This window comes from Mirounga angustirostris, unplaced genomic scaffold, assembly GCF_029215605.1.
Source record: "Mirounga angustirostris isolate CCGP_5_RB_7025 unplaced genomic scaffold, mMirAng1.0.hap1 SCAF_5, whole genome shotgun sequence".
Taxonomy (NCBI): Eukaryota; Metazoa; Chordata; class Mammalia; order Carnivora; family Phocidae; genus Mirounga; species Mirounga angustirostris.
The window spans coordinates 170715038-170730204 of NW_026991713.1; the positions used below are offsets into that span (position 1 = coordinate 170715038).

At 59.7% G+C, this 15167-nt stretch overlaps 1 protein-coding gene across 6 annotated transcripts in view; it reads left to right on the plus strand.

Annotated features, from left to right (window-relative positions):
- The window catches only part of MLXIPL (MLX interacting protein like), a 38969-nt gene that overhangs the window by 16875 nt on the left and 6927 nt on the right, over positions 1–15167 (plus strand). Inside the window, exons 2-18 of one of the 6 annotated variants that reach the window (XM_064593128.1) lie at positions 508–614; positions 4808–4890; positions 5059–5148; positions 5446–5490; positions 5965–6166; positions 6292–6372; positions 9636–9805; positions 11084–11720; positions 11984–12051; positions 12126–12276; positions 12430–12545; positions 12637–12756; positions 12952–13079; positions 13159–13282; positions 13845–13974; positions 14270–14374; positions 14642–14800. In XM_064593128.1, the coding sequence (XP_064449198.1) occupies positions 508–614; positions 4808–4890; positions 5059–5148; positions 5446–5490; positions 5965–6166; positions 6292–6372; positions 9636–9805; positions 11084–11720; positions 11984–12051; positions 12126–12276; positions 12430–12545; positions 12637–12756; positions 12952–13079; positions 13159–13282; positions 13845–13974; positions 14270–14374; positions 14642–14757 (2473 nt within the window). In that variant the 3' untranslated portion in view covers positions 14758–14800. Of the gene's footprint in view, positions 1–507; positions 615–4807; positions 4891–5058; positions 5149–5445; positions 5491–5964; positions 6167–6291; positions 6373–9635; positions 9806–11083; positions 11721–11983; positions 12052–12125; positions 12277–12429; positions 12546–12610; positions 12757–12886; positions 13080–13158; positions 13283–13844; positions 13975–14269; positions 15029–15167 lie in introns of those variants that run through there. The other 5 variants (XM_064593127.1, XR_010411985.1, XM_045875543.3 and 2 more) reach the window with 5 other exon arrangements.

Genomic DNA, 15167 nt, shown 5'->3' on the forward strand with positions numbered 1-15167 from the left:
CTCCCCACCCAGGAACACCTTCCCCATCCCCTAGGGGCCAAAGGGGGCCAGTGAGACTGGTGGAGAGAAAGCCATAGGGCCTGAATGAATCTCCACCATGTGGCCTTGGGAATGTCGCTTCACCTTCCTGACGCTCAGTTGCCTTCTGTTAGAAATGGGTCTGAGAACCCGCCCTAGCGGGCCTACAGACAGATGTCTGTGGGACCACCGGCATTATTGTCTTTAGGACGTTGCTGACAAACAGGTTTCAGCCCTGGCTTTAGTTCTGGCAGTGGGTGAATGAGCAGCTCCGGCCAGAGAACACAGGGGCCCTAGCAAGGACCTATTCTGAAGGTCTGACTCTCAGGGTAGGAATTTCAGGCAGGTTAGAGCAAGGAGCAGGATTTTCGGGGTTGGGGAGGAGACCCTCAGATGGCCCAGCATGGATGAATAGCCAGTGCATGGCAAGAGTGGGGAGCCAGCCCTGCAGGAGCAACCCCCCCTGACCCAGCCCTCTCCCTCTGACAGTGGCAAGCTGGTGTCTCCCAAGTGGAAGAATTTCAAAGGCCTCAAGCTGCTTTGCAGAGACAAGATCCGCCTCAACAACGCCATCTGGAGGGCCTGGTACATCCAGTGTGAGTGGGCACCACGGGCCTCACCAGCAGGGGGGCTGTAAGTGGGGGGCACCCAGGAAACCCCCATGGCCCTTAGGGGCCAGCACCAGCATCTGACCCCCAGAGGGTCTAGGGGAACGCGTTCCAAAGGGTGCTCTCCACAGGGACCGCTAGGCACAGCAGCGGTCACCCCTTGGAAGTCCTAAGGTGGGCAGAGATTTGAGGGCAGTTCAAGACCCTTTCTGCATTCCATCAGCCTAGTCAGTGCCTCACATGGCAGAGTGGAAAGAGGTGCTAGATGCTGTCCGGGCCAGTGGCATCGCATCGCAAAGGGGAGAAAATAAGGATCTTGCCTGGGTCTCCCCCAGCCTTTCTGAAGTCCTTACTGAACCGCCAGCAGGTGCCCGCATGGAGTCTGGGGGGGCGGTGCGGCACCCAGAGAGGCCATGTGGTAGAGTGGAGGGGGCTGCAGACTTGGGAGTTGCCCAGAGATGCTTACCTCCCCAGTCTCTGCCCTTGCTGGCTGTGGAACCTCAGGCTGTGTGACTAACGTCTCTGAATCTGTTTCCTAATAAGGCCAACAGTCCTACTTTTCCTGGTTGGCCTGGGGATAACAAGTATGAATGGGCCCGGTGCAAAGCTGGTGCTGAATAAATGATGGGTGAATCTTTTTTTTTTTTTTTTTAAGATTTTATTTATTCATTTGAGACACAGAGATACAGAGAGAGAGAGAGAGAGAGAGAGAGCATGAGCAGGGGGAGAGGCAGAGGGAGAGGGAGAAGCAGGCTCCCCGCCGAGCCAGGAGCCCGATGTGGGGTTCGTTCCCAGGACCCGAGCCGAAGGCAGACGCTTAACCATCTGAGCCACCCAGGAGCCCCCATGATGGGTGAATCTGATATGCCCTTGAGAAGGTCACGGTCATTCATTTTGGGTTTCGAGACCCACCCACCCTCCATGGCAAAACAGCCGAGGCTGAGCAGCCTCAGACCAGTCCACCCTGGGTTGGGACCTTGTCCGGTGCAGCCAAGTCCTGCTACAGGATCAAAAGCTACCCTGAGCTGGGAACACACAGCCCAGGAGGGAACATATTCAGTGTTCTCTGTCCTGGTCCCCTGGATTCCATCCAAGCAGAGAGAGGGAGGGTTTTCTGGTTTCCATTTATCTCTGGTGCCCAGTACTTCATAAACCATCTTATTCGAGGCTTCCTGGCAACCCTGGCAGATAGGTATTATTACCCCCATTTTATGGATGAGCAAGTAAGGCGCAGAAGGCCAGTAACTTGTTCAGGGTCATGGAGCATAAAAGGAACAGAGCTGTGACTGGCTGGAAGTCCAGGGCTCTCCTACTCTGAGCCCAGAGCTCCTTTCGCTGCTCCCAGCTGGCTGGCTTTCAGTCCTCACCTGAGAACAGGTAGGATGGCTCACCTGAGAACACGTAGGACCAGGACCTACCCTAACCAGGAGGCTGATAGGCCAGAGGGAGTCACTGCCACTTTCCCCACCGCCCCGCTCTCTCTGCCCTTCCCCCACACAGCTGGATGGGATGCAAACCCTTCTCTGCAGAAGAAATTGCTGATGCTACCCAGGGTCCTCACCCAGACAGGCAGACCCTGGTCTCTGGCTATTGCCCGAGTTGCTGGAAGCACCTGGGTTCTGTGTCAGACAGAGAGGGGGGCTGGGTCAAGTTCTAGGATGCCCCTTCCCACCAAGCTGTGTGACCTTGGGAAAGTCCCTAGTCTCCCTAGATAAGGATCGCTCATCTGTACAGAGAGAATAACGGTAGGTCCTGCTCTGAGGCTTGCTGTGAGTTTTTAGTGAGATCATTCATGTCTCAGCACAGGGCCCGACACACACAAGGGCTCCCCGAAGGTGATAATGTTATCGTGATAATAGCAACAGCACATGGCACACCCCTTCTCCCCGGGCACTGAGGGTTTGAAGGTGGGCTTCAGGAAAGGGAGGGGGGAACAGCTGGAGGGCTGCCTGGCTCATCCCCTTTGTACCTGCCACCCCTCTGCAGGCTCCTGGCCTCCAAGTTCCCCTCCTTTCTAACACCCCCAAATCATCTTGGTGTCCTCTGAGCTCCCAGAGCACTGTGCACCTCTCATGGGCGGGCTCCCCCCCTTGCATTAGCTCATGTTACGTGTGTGCTTTCCTTATCTCTCCAACTAAGCCGTGAGTGCTCTGATTCGCCTGCGGATTCCCTGTCCCAGCATCTGTCCCAGCTCAGGTGCAAGGGGCTAGGTGGCTTCCTGAATGGATGAACTCAACAGTGTTAAATAAAGCCCGCCCCAGCCCCAGGAGCCACATGGTCACTGCCCTTCTGTCTAGAGCACAGGGTCCCCGGGGTGGGGGAGGGAAGGTCCAGCCAGGCCTGCTCAGACCTGACCCTCTGGGGACCCTAGTGCTCATGTCCTCATCTGGGAACCCAGGGCAGCTACTCTTTGAGACCCTCCTTACTCTCACCCCGGGGAGTTCACACACCCAGGGGCCCATCCCTTTGTTTTCCGAGCCACGCTCAGCTAGCAGGACAAACCTCTTCCCTAATCCCGTGGGGATCGTTTTGGAGACTGTCCTTTAGGACAGAACTTTGTAAATGAGGCTGAAGGTCCCGATAATTTCATGTTTGGGTGGTCCCCCTTGTCTGTTAATTGTCCCAGAGGAAGTTTGCGGAGGACTGAGGCGGGAAAAGTCACTGCATGGGGGTCCCAGGGTCCGGAAGCCCTACTGTGTGCCAAGTTCTCTGCCAGATTCAGGGATTTGAGGCTAAAGGGCAACAGCTCCTACTTTTACTCCTAGCAGGGAGGCCAGCATGCAGAGAAATGGCCAAGGCCAAGTGGAGAGCCAGGCAGATAAGACTGCAGGGTTTCAGAGGAGGGAGGGCTTCCTGGAAGAGGGACTGCCCTGGGCTCTCCTGACGGGTGGGCAGATGTGGGTGAGGCAGAGGAGGGACGGGAAAGGCATTCCGTGAAGAATAAAACCAGAGGGTGGGCTGTGGTGGGGGGAAGCTGTTTGGCTTCAAGGTAGGGCCTGTGAAGGAGGTCACCAGACCCCCGGTGGGGGGGGGGGTGTGACTAAGAATATGGAGGGGAGGGGACAGGGGCAGAAATGCCACATATCCTCGGGAGTGAGACAGGAGTGAGATGATTAGTTCACCGTTAGAGAGGAATGCTGGGGGTAGATGGGCAGTTTCTGTGGGGGGCAGTGTTGGCTGTCCAGAGGATGCACAGGCTTGGGAAGGACGTTTCCAAACATCGGAGAGGGTCAAGTTTTGGGACATCCTTTTTTTTTTTTTTTTAATTCCCTACCCCCCAAGTTTTGGGACATCCTGACAGAGATTCTATGGGCGGGTGAAAAATATCTGCAGCTGGAAAGGGGCAAGATGAGAGGGGTTTGGGGGTATGCCTCGCAGAAGGGCCAGTGAAAATAGTCAAGGAGGCAGGAGAACAAAGGGTAGGTTCCCTGGCCGAGGGAGGAGGGGGTGCTCTGCATTGAGGTCCAAGAGGTTGGGTCCAGGGAGGGTAAGGGCCTTGGCCGGGCAGTGGGGGCAGGTGCTGGGTCACAGGAAGTGAAGAGGAGACCAGGAGGCACAGAGTGGAGGTGCTGATGACAACTATTCTAGAACTGGGGGCAAAGCAGAGGGGTGAAAGGGAAGAAGATTAGCTTGTTGGGGTAGCAAAGGAAGGGAAAGTTTAGGAGGTAAAGGGGAGCCTGAAATGTGTTTATGGGCCCCGAAGAAGGAGCCTGGGGAGGGAGAGATTGGACTGGAGATAGGGAAGGGAGTGGAGGAGGTGGGGAAAGGGCTCAGCTAGGTGGCCTGAGAGGACAAGGGGTGGTTCTCTGGCATCAGATTGGGCAGTGCCGAGGAGCCTGAGGCAGGAGACCAAGGGCTCCAGGCCCTGGCCTGCCAGTCTGACCTTCTTGGGGCAGCTCACTTCCTGTGGTCCCACAATCCCATTCAGCGAGTGTTGCCTGAACACCTACTGGGCTCCCGAGGGAGGCAGAGGAGGTGTGGGAGGTTCCTTTCACAGGGTCCTGTAAAAGAGGGGGCCCTGGGGGTGCTGGAGCAGGCAGGAAGGCTTCCTGGAGGAGGTGGCACTTCTCTAAGCATCAGAAGCCAAGCAGGATTTCATAGTGTGGCACTTGAGTCCCAGTCCCCTTGGGGTGGGAGGTGAAGGCGCCGGGTACCTCCCTGACCTGGCCCCCTTCTCTCAGATGTGGAGCAGAGGAAGAGCCCCGTGTGTGGCTTCGTGACCCCCCTGCAGGGGCCTGAGGCTGATGAGCACCGGAAACCAGAGGTAGCTGAGCGGCGGGCCCTCCCGGCCTGCCTGCCTCCCTGCCGAGCCCGGCCCCTCCCTCGGGTCTCTCCCGGCGCGGGGCAGGAGGGGCTGGCCCAGGGGCGGACTGGGTGAGGGCTGGGGGTCAGTGCCCGCGGTCTCACTGAGCCCCCTCCTGGTCCTCCCCAGGCCGTGGTCCTGGAGGGCAATTACTGGAAGCGGCGCATCGAGGTGGTGATGCGCGAGTACCACAAGTGGCGCATCTACTACAAGAAACGGGTCAGCGGTGGGAGGGAGGGGGGTCCGGGGGGCTGCGGACCACTGCCTCTCTTGGAAGAGCCCGGGCGGGACTCCCCTCGACCGCCCGACCCCGCCTGCCATTAAGATCCAGGCTGACAGCGCCACCGTGTGGCCCAGAGTCTCCTCGCCGCCTCCTTACCTCCCAGCGCGGAGGAGCTCCTGAGGGGGAATGGGGGGCCCCTTCGTCCGGGGGAGCTTCTGAGTAGGGGAGGCCTTGGCGGGCACTGCTGGAAGAGGGACAGGCGATCCAGTGTCCACCACTCTGTGTTCCTGCAGCTCCGTAAATCCAGCAGGGAAGGGGACCTCCTGACCCCAAAGCAGGTGGGTGCTCCCGGGACCCAGAGAACTGACAGCTTCCCTCTAGGTGGGTAAGGCGGTGGCCCGGCGACGGTGGGTCACGAAGGCAGTGGGTGTGGCCGCTGTCCTCTATTGATCGAGCCCTTCTCCCCGGAGGAGGGGGAGCCTTTGAGCGCCGCGGTGGGAAGACCCCAAGCCTTCCGGTTAGCCCAGCAAGTGGTGGGAGGCATGGGGAGAACAGAAGTCCCCAAGAACTGGGTTCCGGGCAGGAAAAAAGTATAGGGGGCAGGAAGGGGACCCTTATCTGTTCAGCAGGCCACCATAGGCCTTCCAGGCAGCAAACTGGGTCCTCCAGAGAGAGGTGAGGAGGGCCGTGCACACACAGGCTCCCGACCTGCTGACCACCTCATCCCCCAGGCGGGGGCCATACGGAAGGGCGAGGGGCAGTGGGGGACCCCTGTGTCCCTCTCGTGGCTGCTGAAGGCTCTGTCTCCCTAGGCGGAAGGGGGTTGGCAGCCACCAGAGCGATGGTGCGAGCAGCTCTTCTCGAGCGTGGTGCCCGTGCTGCTGGGGGGCCCGGAGGAGGAGCCCAGCGGGCGGCAGCTGCTGGACCTCGATTGCTTTTTGTCCGACATCTCCGACACGCTCTTCACCATGACGCAGCCCAGCTCCGCGCCCCTGCAGCTGCCCCCTGAGGACGGTAAGGGCCTGCACCTGGAAAGCGAGGCCTGCGAGAATCCGGGCGGCCAAGGGAGGGTGGCCAGAGGTTGGGCGGCCCCACTCCACCCCGCCGGCCGCTCCTGATGGCACCCCTGCCCCCTCCAGCCTACGTGGGCAATGCTGACATGATCCAGCCGGACCTGACGCCCCTGCAGCCCAGCCTGGACGACTTCATGGAGATCTCAGGTGAGGCAGCGCCCCCTGTTGGGTGGGGTTGTAGGCCGGGCCAGCGTGAGGAAAGTCCCCGGATGACCACCGGCCCTCAGGTGCGTCCCAGACCCCTCCGGGAGGACGGATGGTCTAAGTGATCTCTGAGGGCCCTTCCTGGTCTCCCTTTGCCCGGACTTGGGATGCAATTGACGTGGCCTCAGGTGAGAGCAGGGCCAGACTGGGCACCTGAGCAGGCGCCAGGGCCCAGGAAAGTAGGGATGTTGGGAATCTCAGGAGAGAAAGGGACTTTGATTTGTTTGGGCCCGTTTATTATTTACATAATTCCCTTTAAAAACTATTAAAGAACATTCCAGGGGCGCCTGGGTGGCTCAGTCGGTTAAGCGTCTGCCTTGGGCTCAGGTCATGATCCTGGGGTCCTGGGATCGAGCCCCACCTCGGGCCCCCTGCTCAGCTCAGAGAGTCTGCTTCTCCTTCTCCCTCTGCCCCTCCCCGCAGTCGTGCTCTCTCTCTCTCTCTCTCTCTCTCAAATAAATATAAACAAATAAAATCTTTAAATAAATTAAAAAGAACATTCCAAACATACACAGAGAGAGAGAGAGTGGTTCACTGAAGCCTCCTGTAACCATCACCGACTTCAATATGTATCAACCCTTGACCGATCTGGTTTCATGGAGGCCTCACCCACTTCTCCTTCCTTAGTGGTTTTTAAGAAAATCCCAGGAATTTTATCTTGTAAAGCATTTTTATTATTTTATTTCTTTTATTTTTTATTTTTTTAGTAATGTGTTTCTGTGCCTCCCTCTCCCTGACCCTAGGGCTGCTAGGTCACTGGTTTCTTGTGTCCTCCCAGAGATACCCGTGTCTGCATGAGCACCTGTGGACAAATGTCTCTTTTTGTTTTCACAATAGACTGCCTGACATTGCTTCTTTTACTTAGCTTAGATCCTGGAGACTGTCCCCGACAATCATACGAACAGGGGACTCTGGACCCTGTTAGGGGTCAGGTAGCCATAGAGGCTTGGCCTGTCTCAGCCCAGGCCCAGGGGGTAGGAAGGGGGTTTCTGGGATAAAGGCTTAGTTCCCATGACCCCTCCGCTTCTTCTGCATAGGGTCCTGGGCCTGTCAGTCAAGAGGTGGGGCGGGCACTAGGGAATGAGGAACCACCCCCACCCCTGCCTCAGCCCTGGGCAGGGTGGGGGCCGTGGGGGCAGAAGTGTTGATGGCAGAGCCCAGGGAGCAGACCAGTCTGGGAGGGCAGTGGTCCTGTCTGGGCACACGTACCCCCGCCACAGGTAGGAAACCGCCTCTTGCCCGGACTCCGCCAAATTGGGGGCTAGGAAGCCACTTCTCTCAATCCAGGGTGGCTGCTGGGGGGCGGTGAGCATGGGCAACCAAAGGTAGGGGATGTGGGTGATGCAGAGGAGGTGGCTAGTGTGGCCCCCTGGCGCTGCACACACAGGGAGGGCCGGGAGCACCAGGGCCACCAGGGCTACTGCCTCGATTGTCCCCCAGGGCTCCTCACTAGAGAGGAAACCCAGGGACGGGCTGGAACTCTACCGAGGGAGGGGGCTTGGGGCGGAGTATTCAAGGAAGGGGAGGGGGATTGGAGTAGGAGAGGGTCTCAGGGAGGGGATATAGATCAAAGGGGGGACAGAAGCTGGGGGGAACTAGGGCTCCGTGGGTGGCCGGCTAGGGCTACAAAGCAACTTCTCTCAAGGGGGAAGGGACAGTTGAGGGCAAACTATGGCGGGGGGGGGTGGTGACTGGGCTCGGTACCCCATGAGCCCTGCAGAGCACTGGGGAGGAGGCAGCAGCAGTGAGGGGGGAACAGGCCCCCCTACGTGGCTCGTTCTAGAGCCTAGGCCTCAAGGGGCCTAGTGATGAGGCCCACAGTCTCTGGGGGCTGGGGGGATAGAGGATCAGTGACCACTCACCCTCTGCCACCCAGTCCCTCGGTTAAAGGGAGGCAGTAGGACAAGAAGATCCTTTCTGATCAGGTGGTCAAGAAAGACCCACATGAGCGCGTGCAAGCTCACACACACACACACACACAAACACACACACCCGGGCACAGAGCCGACGTGCGCCTGCAGAGGGCCTCACATCAAGGTAGGCACACACCGACTCAGACAGAGCTACAGACACGGGGACACATAGCAGAGATGGATCCTGCATGAGACCACACACTGACACCCACAGAGCGACAACCTTCCAGTGACACGGGCACCAGACTCACATAAGATGCACATACAAAGTTTAACTCCATCAGGCTCCGGGTTGGGTGTGGGCTTATCTGTCCCATTCCTGGGTCTCCTTCAAGGTGGCCTTTGGGAGAGAGGCCTGACCAGCTTCCCTGGCTGGGGAGCCAGGGCCTTGGATGGGCCTTGTGTGGCTGGGTCAGGCCAGACCAAGAGGCCTTGGGAGCTGGTTCAGACCAAAGGCTGGTCAGGGTCAGAGAAAGGTGCCCGGAAGGGAGCGGGTGGGCGGGTGGCGCCCAGGCCCGGGATGTGGTTAGGCCACAGGCAGCTGCTTCCCAAAACCAGAATAGCCTGGGGCTTACACAACCCGCACCTCAGACAATCTGGCTGCCCCCCCCGGCCAGCTCTTTGAGGCTTTCCAGCGCCCCCCACCCCTGCCCCCACTCTGAGCCCACCCTCTGACCCCTGCTATGACCCCCTTAGTCCTTCACCCCACTCCCGGGCTCTACTTTTGAGGCCCCACTTGACCTTCCAACAAACCAACTTGTCCCAGACCCACTGACCTCCTGACCCATCTCACCTCTAGCTCACCCCTTGAACTCCCATTACCCTGGGGCTCTTCCCTATCCCAGACCTCCGCCCTGTGCACCTCACCCCTTTCCCTCACTGGCGGGCTCTATTACCCTGCCCCTTTCTATGGCCCCAGCAGAGTTGGTAACAGGAGGGGGAGAGGGGAGGGCCTGGGCCTGGGATGGGGAAGAGGACCCCATGAGCCAAGTGTAAGGCTCGGTGGGAGGACTATTCCCTGGGGTTCTACTCACACCCCGACCCGGCCTCTGCTGTCCAGGGTGCAGGCCCATCCCACCAAACCTCTGTTGCTGCTTCCCCTGAGTGAGACAGAAACTCTCCCAATTTCACAATCTCCTGTAGAAGCCCCCCCCGCCCGCCTCCCCCTGATCTCATTGCCAGCCAGGCCAGCCCAGCCTGGGGACAGGGCACGAGGCCCACTCTCCTCCCACTGCTTCCAGCCACGCCTGGCCTTATCCCTAACTGCCACCGCCTTGTATGTCTGAATTACAGATTTCTTCACCAGCTACCGCCCCCCACCGACGCCCACGCCCTCACACTTCCCAGAGCCCCCCAGCTTTGGCCCCATGGCTGACCCTTTCTTCAGCAGTGGGATCTTGGGCTCAGAGGTGCCCCCTGCCTCGTCGGGTGTGACCCACCTCTCAGGGCATAACCGCCTGCAGGTGAGCTCCCGCCCCCACCCCACTCAGCCCTGCCTAGCTCACCTGCCCCTGTCTGGGAGATAGGGTAATTCCCGAGTACCCAGTCCTGTGCCTGGTCGACTGAGAGGGACTGGAGGGGGAGAGAGACCCCATCTCTGCCCTCTGAGAGGCAGCAATTCAGCTCAGGAGGAAGGAGCCTCGTGAAGCAGAACTGGACCAGGTGGTTATAGAGGGGAGGCTGAGGGCAGCGGCCGGGGGGGGGGGCAGTGGAGAGGGGAGGGCATGGAGGAGGACACCACCCAGGACCGGGTTGCTTATGGAAGGCTTTCTGGAGGAGGGGAGGTTCTGGGCTTAGTGAATGGGTTGGGTTTGGACAGAAGAAGAGACTGGTAGAGGGCAAGCCAGATGGGAGGAGAAGCACAAAGGAGCACACGGAGACAGGAAGCTCAGTGTGAGTGTTTAGGACACAGTGAAGCTGCCATTTTGGATGAGGAACCCGCAGCCGCAGGCTCAATTTGGAGGTCGCCTCCCTGCTGCTCTGTCAGACGCCTTTTCCTTCTGTCATCAGACTGTTCAGGCACTCTTGTAGTTCATTGTTGAGAGGTCTCTTCAACTAGACAGCGAGCTCCTCGCTGAAAGAGCTAACTAAGCCTTGCTCAGGCTTACCTGGCACAGTTCAAGCACCTGAGCAGTACTGGCTAAATCGTTGCCCAATGACTGAGCTAATGAGCCAGTGAGTGAGTGTGTAGATGGAGGGGTGTGTTGGTGAGTGGATAGATGGGTTGTAGTTGAGGGTGGATGCTTACATGGGTTGGTGTCCATATGGGTAGGTGAGTGGTCGGTTGGATGGATGGGCTGTAGATGGATTTGTAGATGAATAGTTTGGTGGGTCAGTGAATAGGCTGGTGGCTGAAGAAGTGGCTGGTCAGTGAACAGATGGTGGATAGGTAGAGGATTATGGATGGGTTGATGGATGAATGAAGTAGAGACGGTCAGATAGATTGGTGAATGGGCTAATAACTGGTGGGCTGGTGGAGAGATGGGTGGATGAGTTAGCTCGCAGGTGAGAGGACAAATAGGTGAATGGAGGACAGATGGGTTAGTGGATGGATTGGTGGCTGGATGGAATAATTAATCTGGCAAATGAAAAGATGGGCAGGAAGATTGATACTCTTTCTCAGGCCTAATTTGTGCATACGTGTGTTCCAATCCCTCCCCTCATTAGACTGCAGTTTCCCTTGGTGTGTGGGTGTGGGTCGGGGGAGGGACAGCAGGGATCATTTCTCCTATCTCTCCCAGTGCCCAGTCCAGAGCTCAGCCAGGTCAAGAGGCTGCCGGAGTGGCTGCCAAGACCAGCTCTCTCCCCTGCTCTGTCTGTCCCCCAACCAGGCCCGGAGCAGCTGCCCTGGCCCCCTGGACTCCAGTGCCTTCCTGAACTCTGATTTCCTCCTTCCTGAAGACCCCAAGCCCAAGCTCCCACCTCCGCCAGTCCCCCCACCCCTCCTCCAATACCGGGCCCTTGCCAAGGGGCCTGGCCTGGAGCCCTGTCCCCCACCCACCTTCCCTCCCATGGCTCCTCCCCCTGCTTTGCTGCCGGAAGAGCCTCTCTTCTCTCCCAGATTCCCCTTCTCCACTGTCCCCCAGGGCCCAGGAGTGTCCCCACTGCCTGCTCCCACTGCCTTCCCACCCACCCCACAGCCGGGTCCAGGCCCGGCCCCTGGCCCCTTCCCCATAGACCTTCTGCCCTCAGGGTATCTGGAGCCCACATTTGGGCCCCACTTCACAGTGCCCCAAGGCATGCGGCCCAGAGGCAGGCCCCCCACCCCATCCCCTAGAGGGCGGAAGCCCAGCCCCCCGACTTTGGCCCCTGCCATTGCCAACCCCACCGTCACTGCCGGGGGCAGCAACCCCTGCCTCACGCAGCTGCTCACAGCAGGTGAGATGGGGAGAACCGGGTCCACAGAGGGGAAGGTGGGGACCTCAGATGTGGAAGTGGGGAGCCTATGGGAGCAGAGGGTGAAGGTTTAAGGGGCAGGCTCAGGCTCTGCTGGGGGGGTGTGGAGAAGTGGGGAGGAATTAGGGACATGGGCCCTGAACCCAAGAGGGGAGTGGGCTTTTTTGGAGGGGAGGGAGGGGGTCTTTGGAAATGACGGGGTTGAGGCTGGCCCCAGTGGCCCTCACACTTCTGCCCATGCACAGCGAAGCCCGAGCAGACCCTGGAACCAGCACTTGTGTCCAGCACCCTCCTCCGGCCCTCAGGGTCCCCGGTAAGATGGCGGGCACTGGGAGGTGAGGGGGGACCCAGGGCTTCACCCCAACTCTCCACCCTTCTCCACTCCAGCAGGAGACGGCCCCTGAATTCCCCTGCACCTTTCTACCCCCGACCCCGGCCCCCACACCGCCCCAGCCACCTCCAGGCCCGGCCACACTGGCCCCTCCCAGGCCCCTGATTGTCCCCAAAGCGGAGCGGCTCTCGCCCCCAGCGCACAGCGGTAAAGAGGCTTGCAGGGCTTGGGGGACTCCAGGGGGTGGAGGGGAAGGAAGAAGGGGGGACTACATCTGAGGCCAGGATGAGCGGGACAGGGCAATGGGACCCTCTCCCCTGTGTCGGTCTCTCTGTGGGTCTCTGTCTGTCCCTGCCACAGGTGGTGAGCGACGGCTGTCTGGGGAGCTCAGCTCCATGCGGGGCCCGGGGACTCTGAGTGTCTGCGTCTCTCCCCCTCAACCCATCCTAAGCCGGGGCCGTCCAGACAACAACAAGGTGGCACCTTTCCCTCACCCCGAGATCTGTTTGCTACCCCTAGGCCCTTCCATGCTCCTTCCTAGGCTCACCCCACTGTCTGCCCCCCAAGACTGAGAACCGGCGCATCACCCACATCTCTGCAGAGCAGAAGCGGCGCTTCAACATCAAGCTGGGGTTTGACACCCTGCACGGGCTAGTGAGCACACTCAGCGCCCAGCCCAGCATCAAGGTGAGCCCCCAGCCCAGGCCGGCACCCCAGAACCGCAGGGCTCCTTCGTTGACCCCACCCCCCACCCCCTGCCCCGCCCAAGACCAAATCTCAGGACCCTCTGGACACCCAGTTTCCTCCTCCCACCCAGTGCCTCAGTGGGCCCCAGAGTGGGGCCACCTCCAGCACCTGAGCCCACCCTGGTGATGCCTGCAGGTGAGCAAAGCAACCACGCTGCAGAAGACAGCCGAGTACATCGCCATGCTGCAGCAGGAGCGCGCGGCCTTGCAGGAGGAGGCCCAGCAGCTACGGGACCAGATCGAGGAGCTCAACGCTGCCATTAAGTAGGCGGGGGGCCTGTGGGCGCTGGGGCCCGGGGCATGCCGCGCGGCTCCCCAGCCCTGACCGGCCCCCTGCCCCCAGCCTGTGCCAGCAACAGCTGCCTGCTACTGGGGTGCCCATCACACACCAGCGTTTCGACCAGATGCGAGACATGTTTGACGACTACGTCCGTACCCGGACGCTGCACAACTGGAAGTTCTGGGTGGTATCCTCCCTCGGCCGGTGGGGGGTGGGGGTGGGGGGAACGCGGCAGTCAGACAGGCCAGGCAGGGGCTCTGAGCTGAGCCCAGGGGAAGGGACACAGGTTCTGCCCCCTCCTTCCAGGCCCGTGGCGTCTTGGCCGGCAGGAGTGCCCAGTGATTCGCTGGGAGCAGAGGGAAACCGAGGGAGGAGCCCCTGGGTGAGGGGACCACAGCCCTGCCCACAGAATGTCCCAAGGGGAGTTTGGGAGAACCTCAAGTCTGAGTCGCGTGAGCGGGGTGGCTCCTGAAGAAGACGTGGAATCTCTCACTCCCTTACCTGGTCAAGCTCTTGGCTGAGCTGGGACAGGAAGCTCAGGGACAAGGGATAGCGTAGCCCAGAAGATGGCATAGAGGGGCCGGGCAGGCCGTGGCAGGATGGGAGGGTGGCTGCAGTGGGAGGCCTCCAAGTTCAAGGTGCCACCGTGGCCAGGACCTTCCCGGGGTTTGGGCCAGATGTCAGGGCTACACATGAGCTGGGTGAGGGTCCTGGCTGATCAACAGGCCTGCTCCTTGACCTGAGCCCAGTTCAGCGTCCTCATTCGGCCTCTGTTCGAGTCCTTCAATGGGATGGTGTCCACTGCAAGCTTGCAGAGCCTCCGCCAGACCTCCCTGGCTTGGCTGGACCAGTACTGCTCCCTGCCCGCTCTCCGGCCAAGTACGTGAGCCACCCCCCTGCCCACCAGAATGTCCAGGAACGTCCAGGAAGGTCCACTCTGCTCAGACCACAGGTCCAGCCTGCTTTCAGAATAGCCTAAAGTTTTGGCCATCCCACCACGTACCTTGGATGGTTTTCCGGCCTCCAGGACACCTGCAGACAGAGTCCTGAGAAGGGCTGACGGTCCTGCCAGCTAGTATCTCTCCCTCATCCCTTCGTCTTCAGCATCCGGAGGAAGGGCCTAGACCCCAGGAGGTATCTCTCCCTCTCTCTCTCTCTCATTCTCTTTCCCCAGCTGTCTTGAACTCTCTCCGCCAGCTGAGCACATCTACGAGCATCCTGACAGATCCAGGCTGTATACCTGAGCAGGCCACACGGGCGGTCACAGAGGGCACCCTTGGTAAACCTTTATAGTGCTGGCCAGACACTGCCACTCACTCAGCGGCCCCGGGGCTGCTTTCCCTGGGCGTGGGCTCCAGGGACAACTTCTGGGCACTCCCTTCCTGCCCCAGGCCCTGGCTGTCCCCTTGCCTGAGGGTCTGGCAGGGCCCAAATCTCTTCCACCTCCTGAAAGCCAGGAAGAGCTACGTTCTAGTCGCTGCCCCACCAGCAACGAACACTGTGACCTGGGGGACTCGTGCTCACTCTTGGGACCTCCATTTTCCAGTCTGCAAAATGGGGCTGGAGAAGCTTCAACCAGATGATGATCCCAAGGCCTTAGCAGCTGTGACACTTGGAGCTCAAGCTGGCAACTCAGGGAGCTTGGAGGAGGAAGGGGGATGATCCTCTTTCCTTGCCTCCCCCACCTGCTTCCCGCCTCCCCCGGGTAGGACACAGGCAGAAAAGGAGGTTCCCACTCTCTGCTCCTTCGCTGGTTGCCCAGTGTGGGGTGGGGTGCTGTAGGATGGCATCCCTGGGTGAGGCCAGGAAGGTCTGATCCCAGGAGAGAGCAGGGCAGAGGGGTAGCCAAACCAGGGGCAGGCATCTTGTGTGCGTGTGGATGCGTGTGTGTGGATTTTGTAAAGAATTCTTGCCAATAAAACCAAAAACTGTTGGGGACTGTCAGTGTGTCTCACTCTGGGATGGAAAGAGAGCCAGCTGGCAGTGGGAGGTGGCCTTGAAAGGACCTTAGCTTTTCCTCTGAGCTAGAAGCCACTGGAAGGTTTTGAGTAGAGGTGGGACAAGGTCAGATG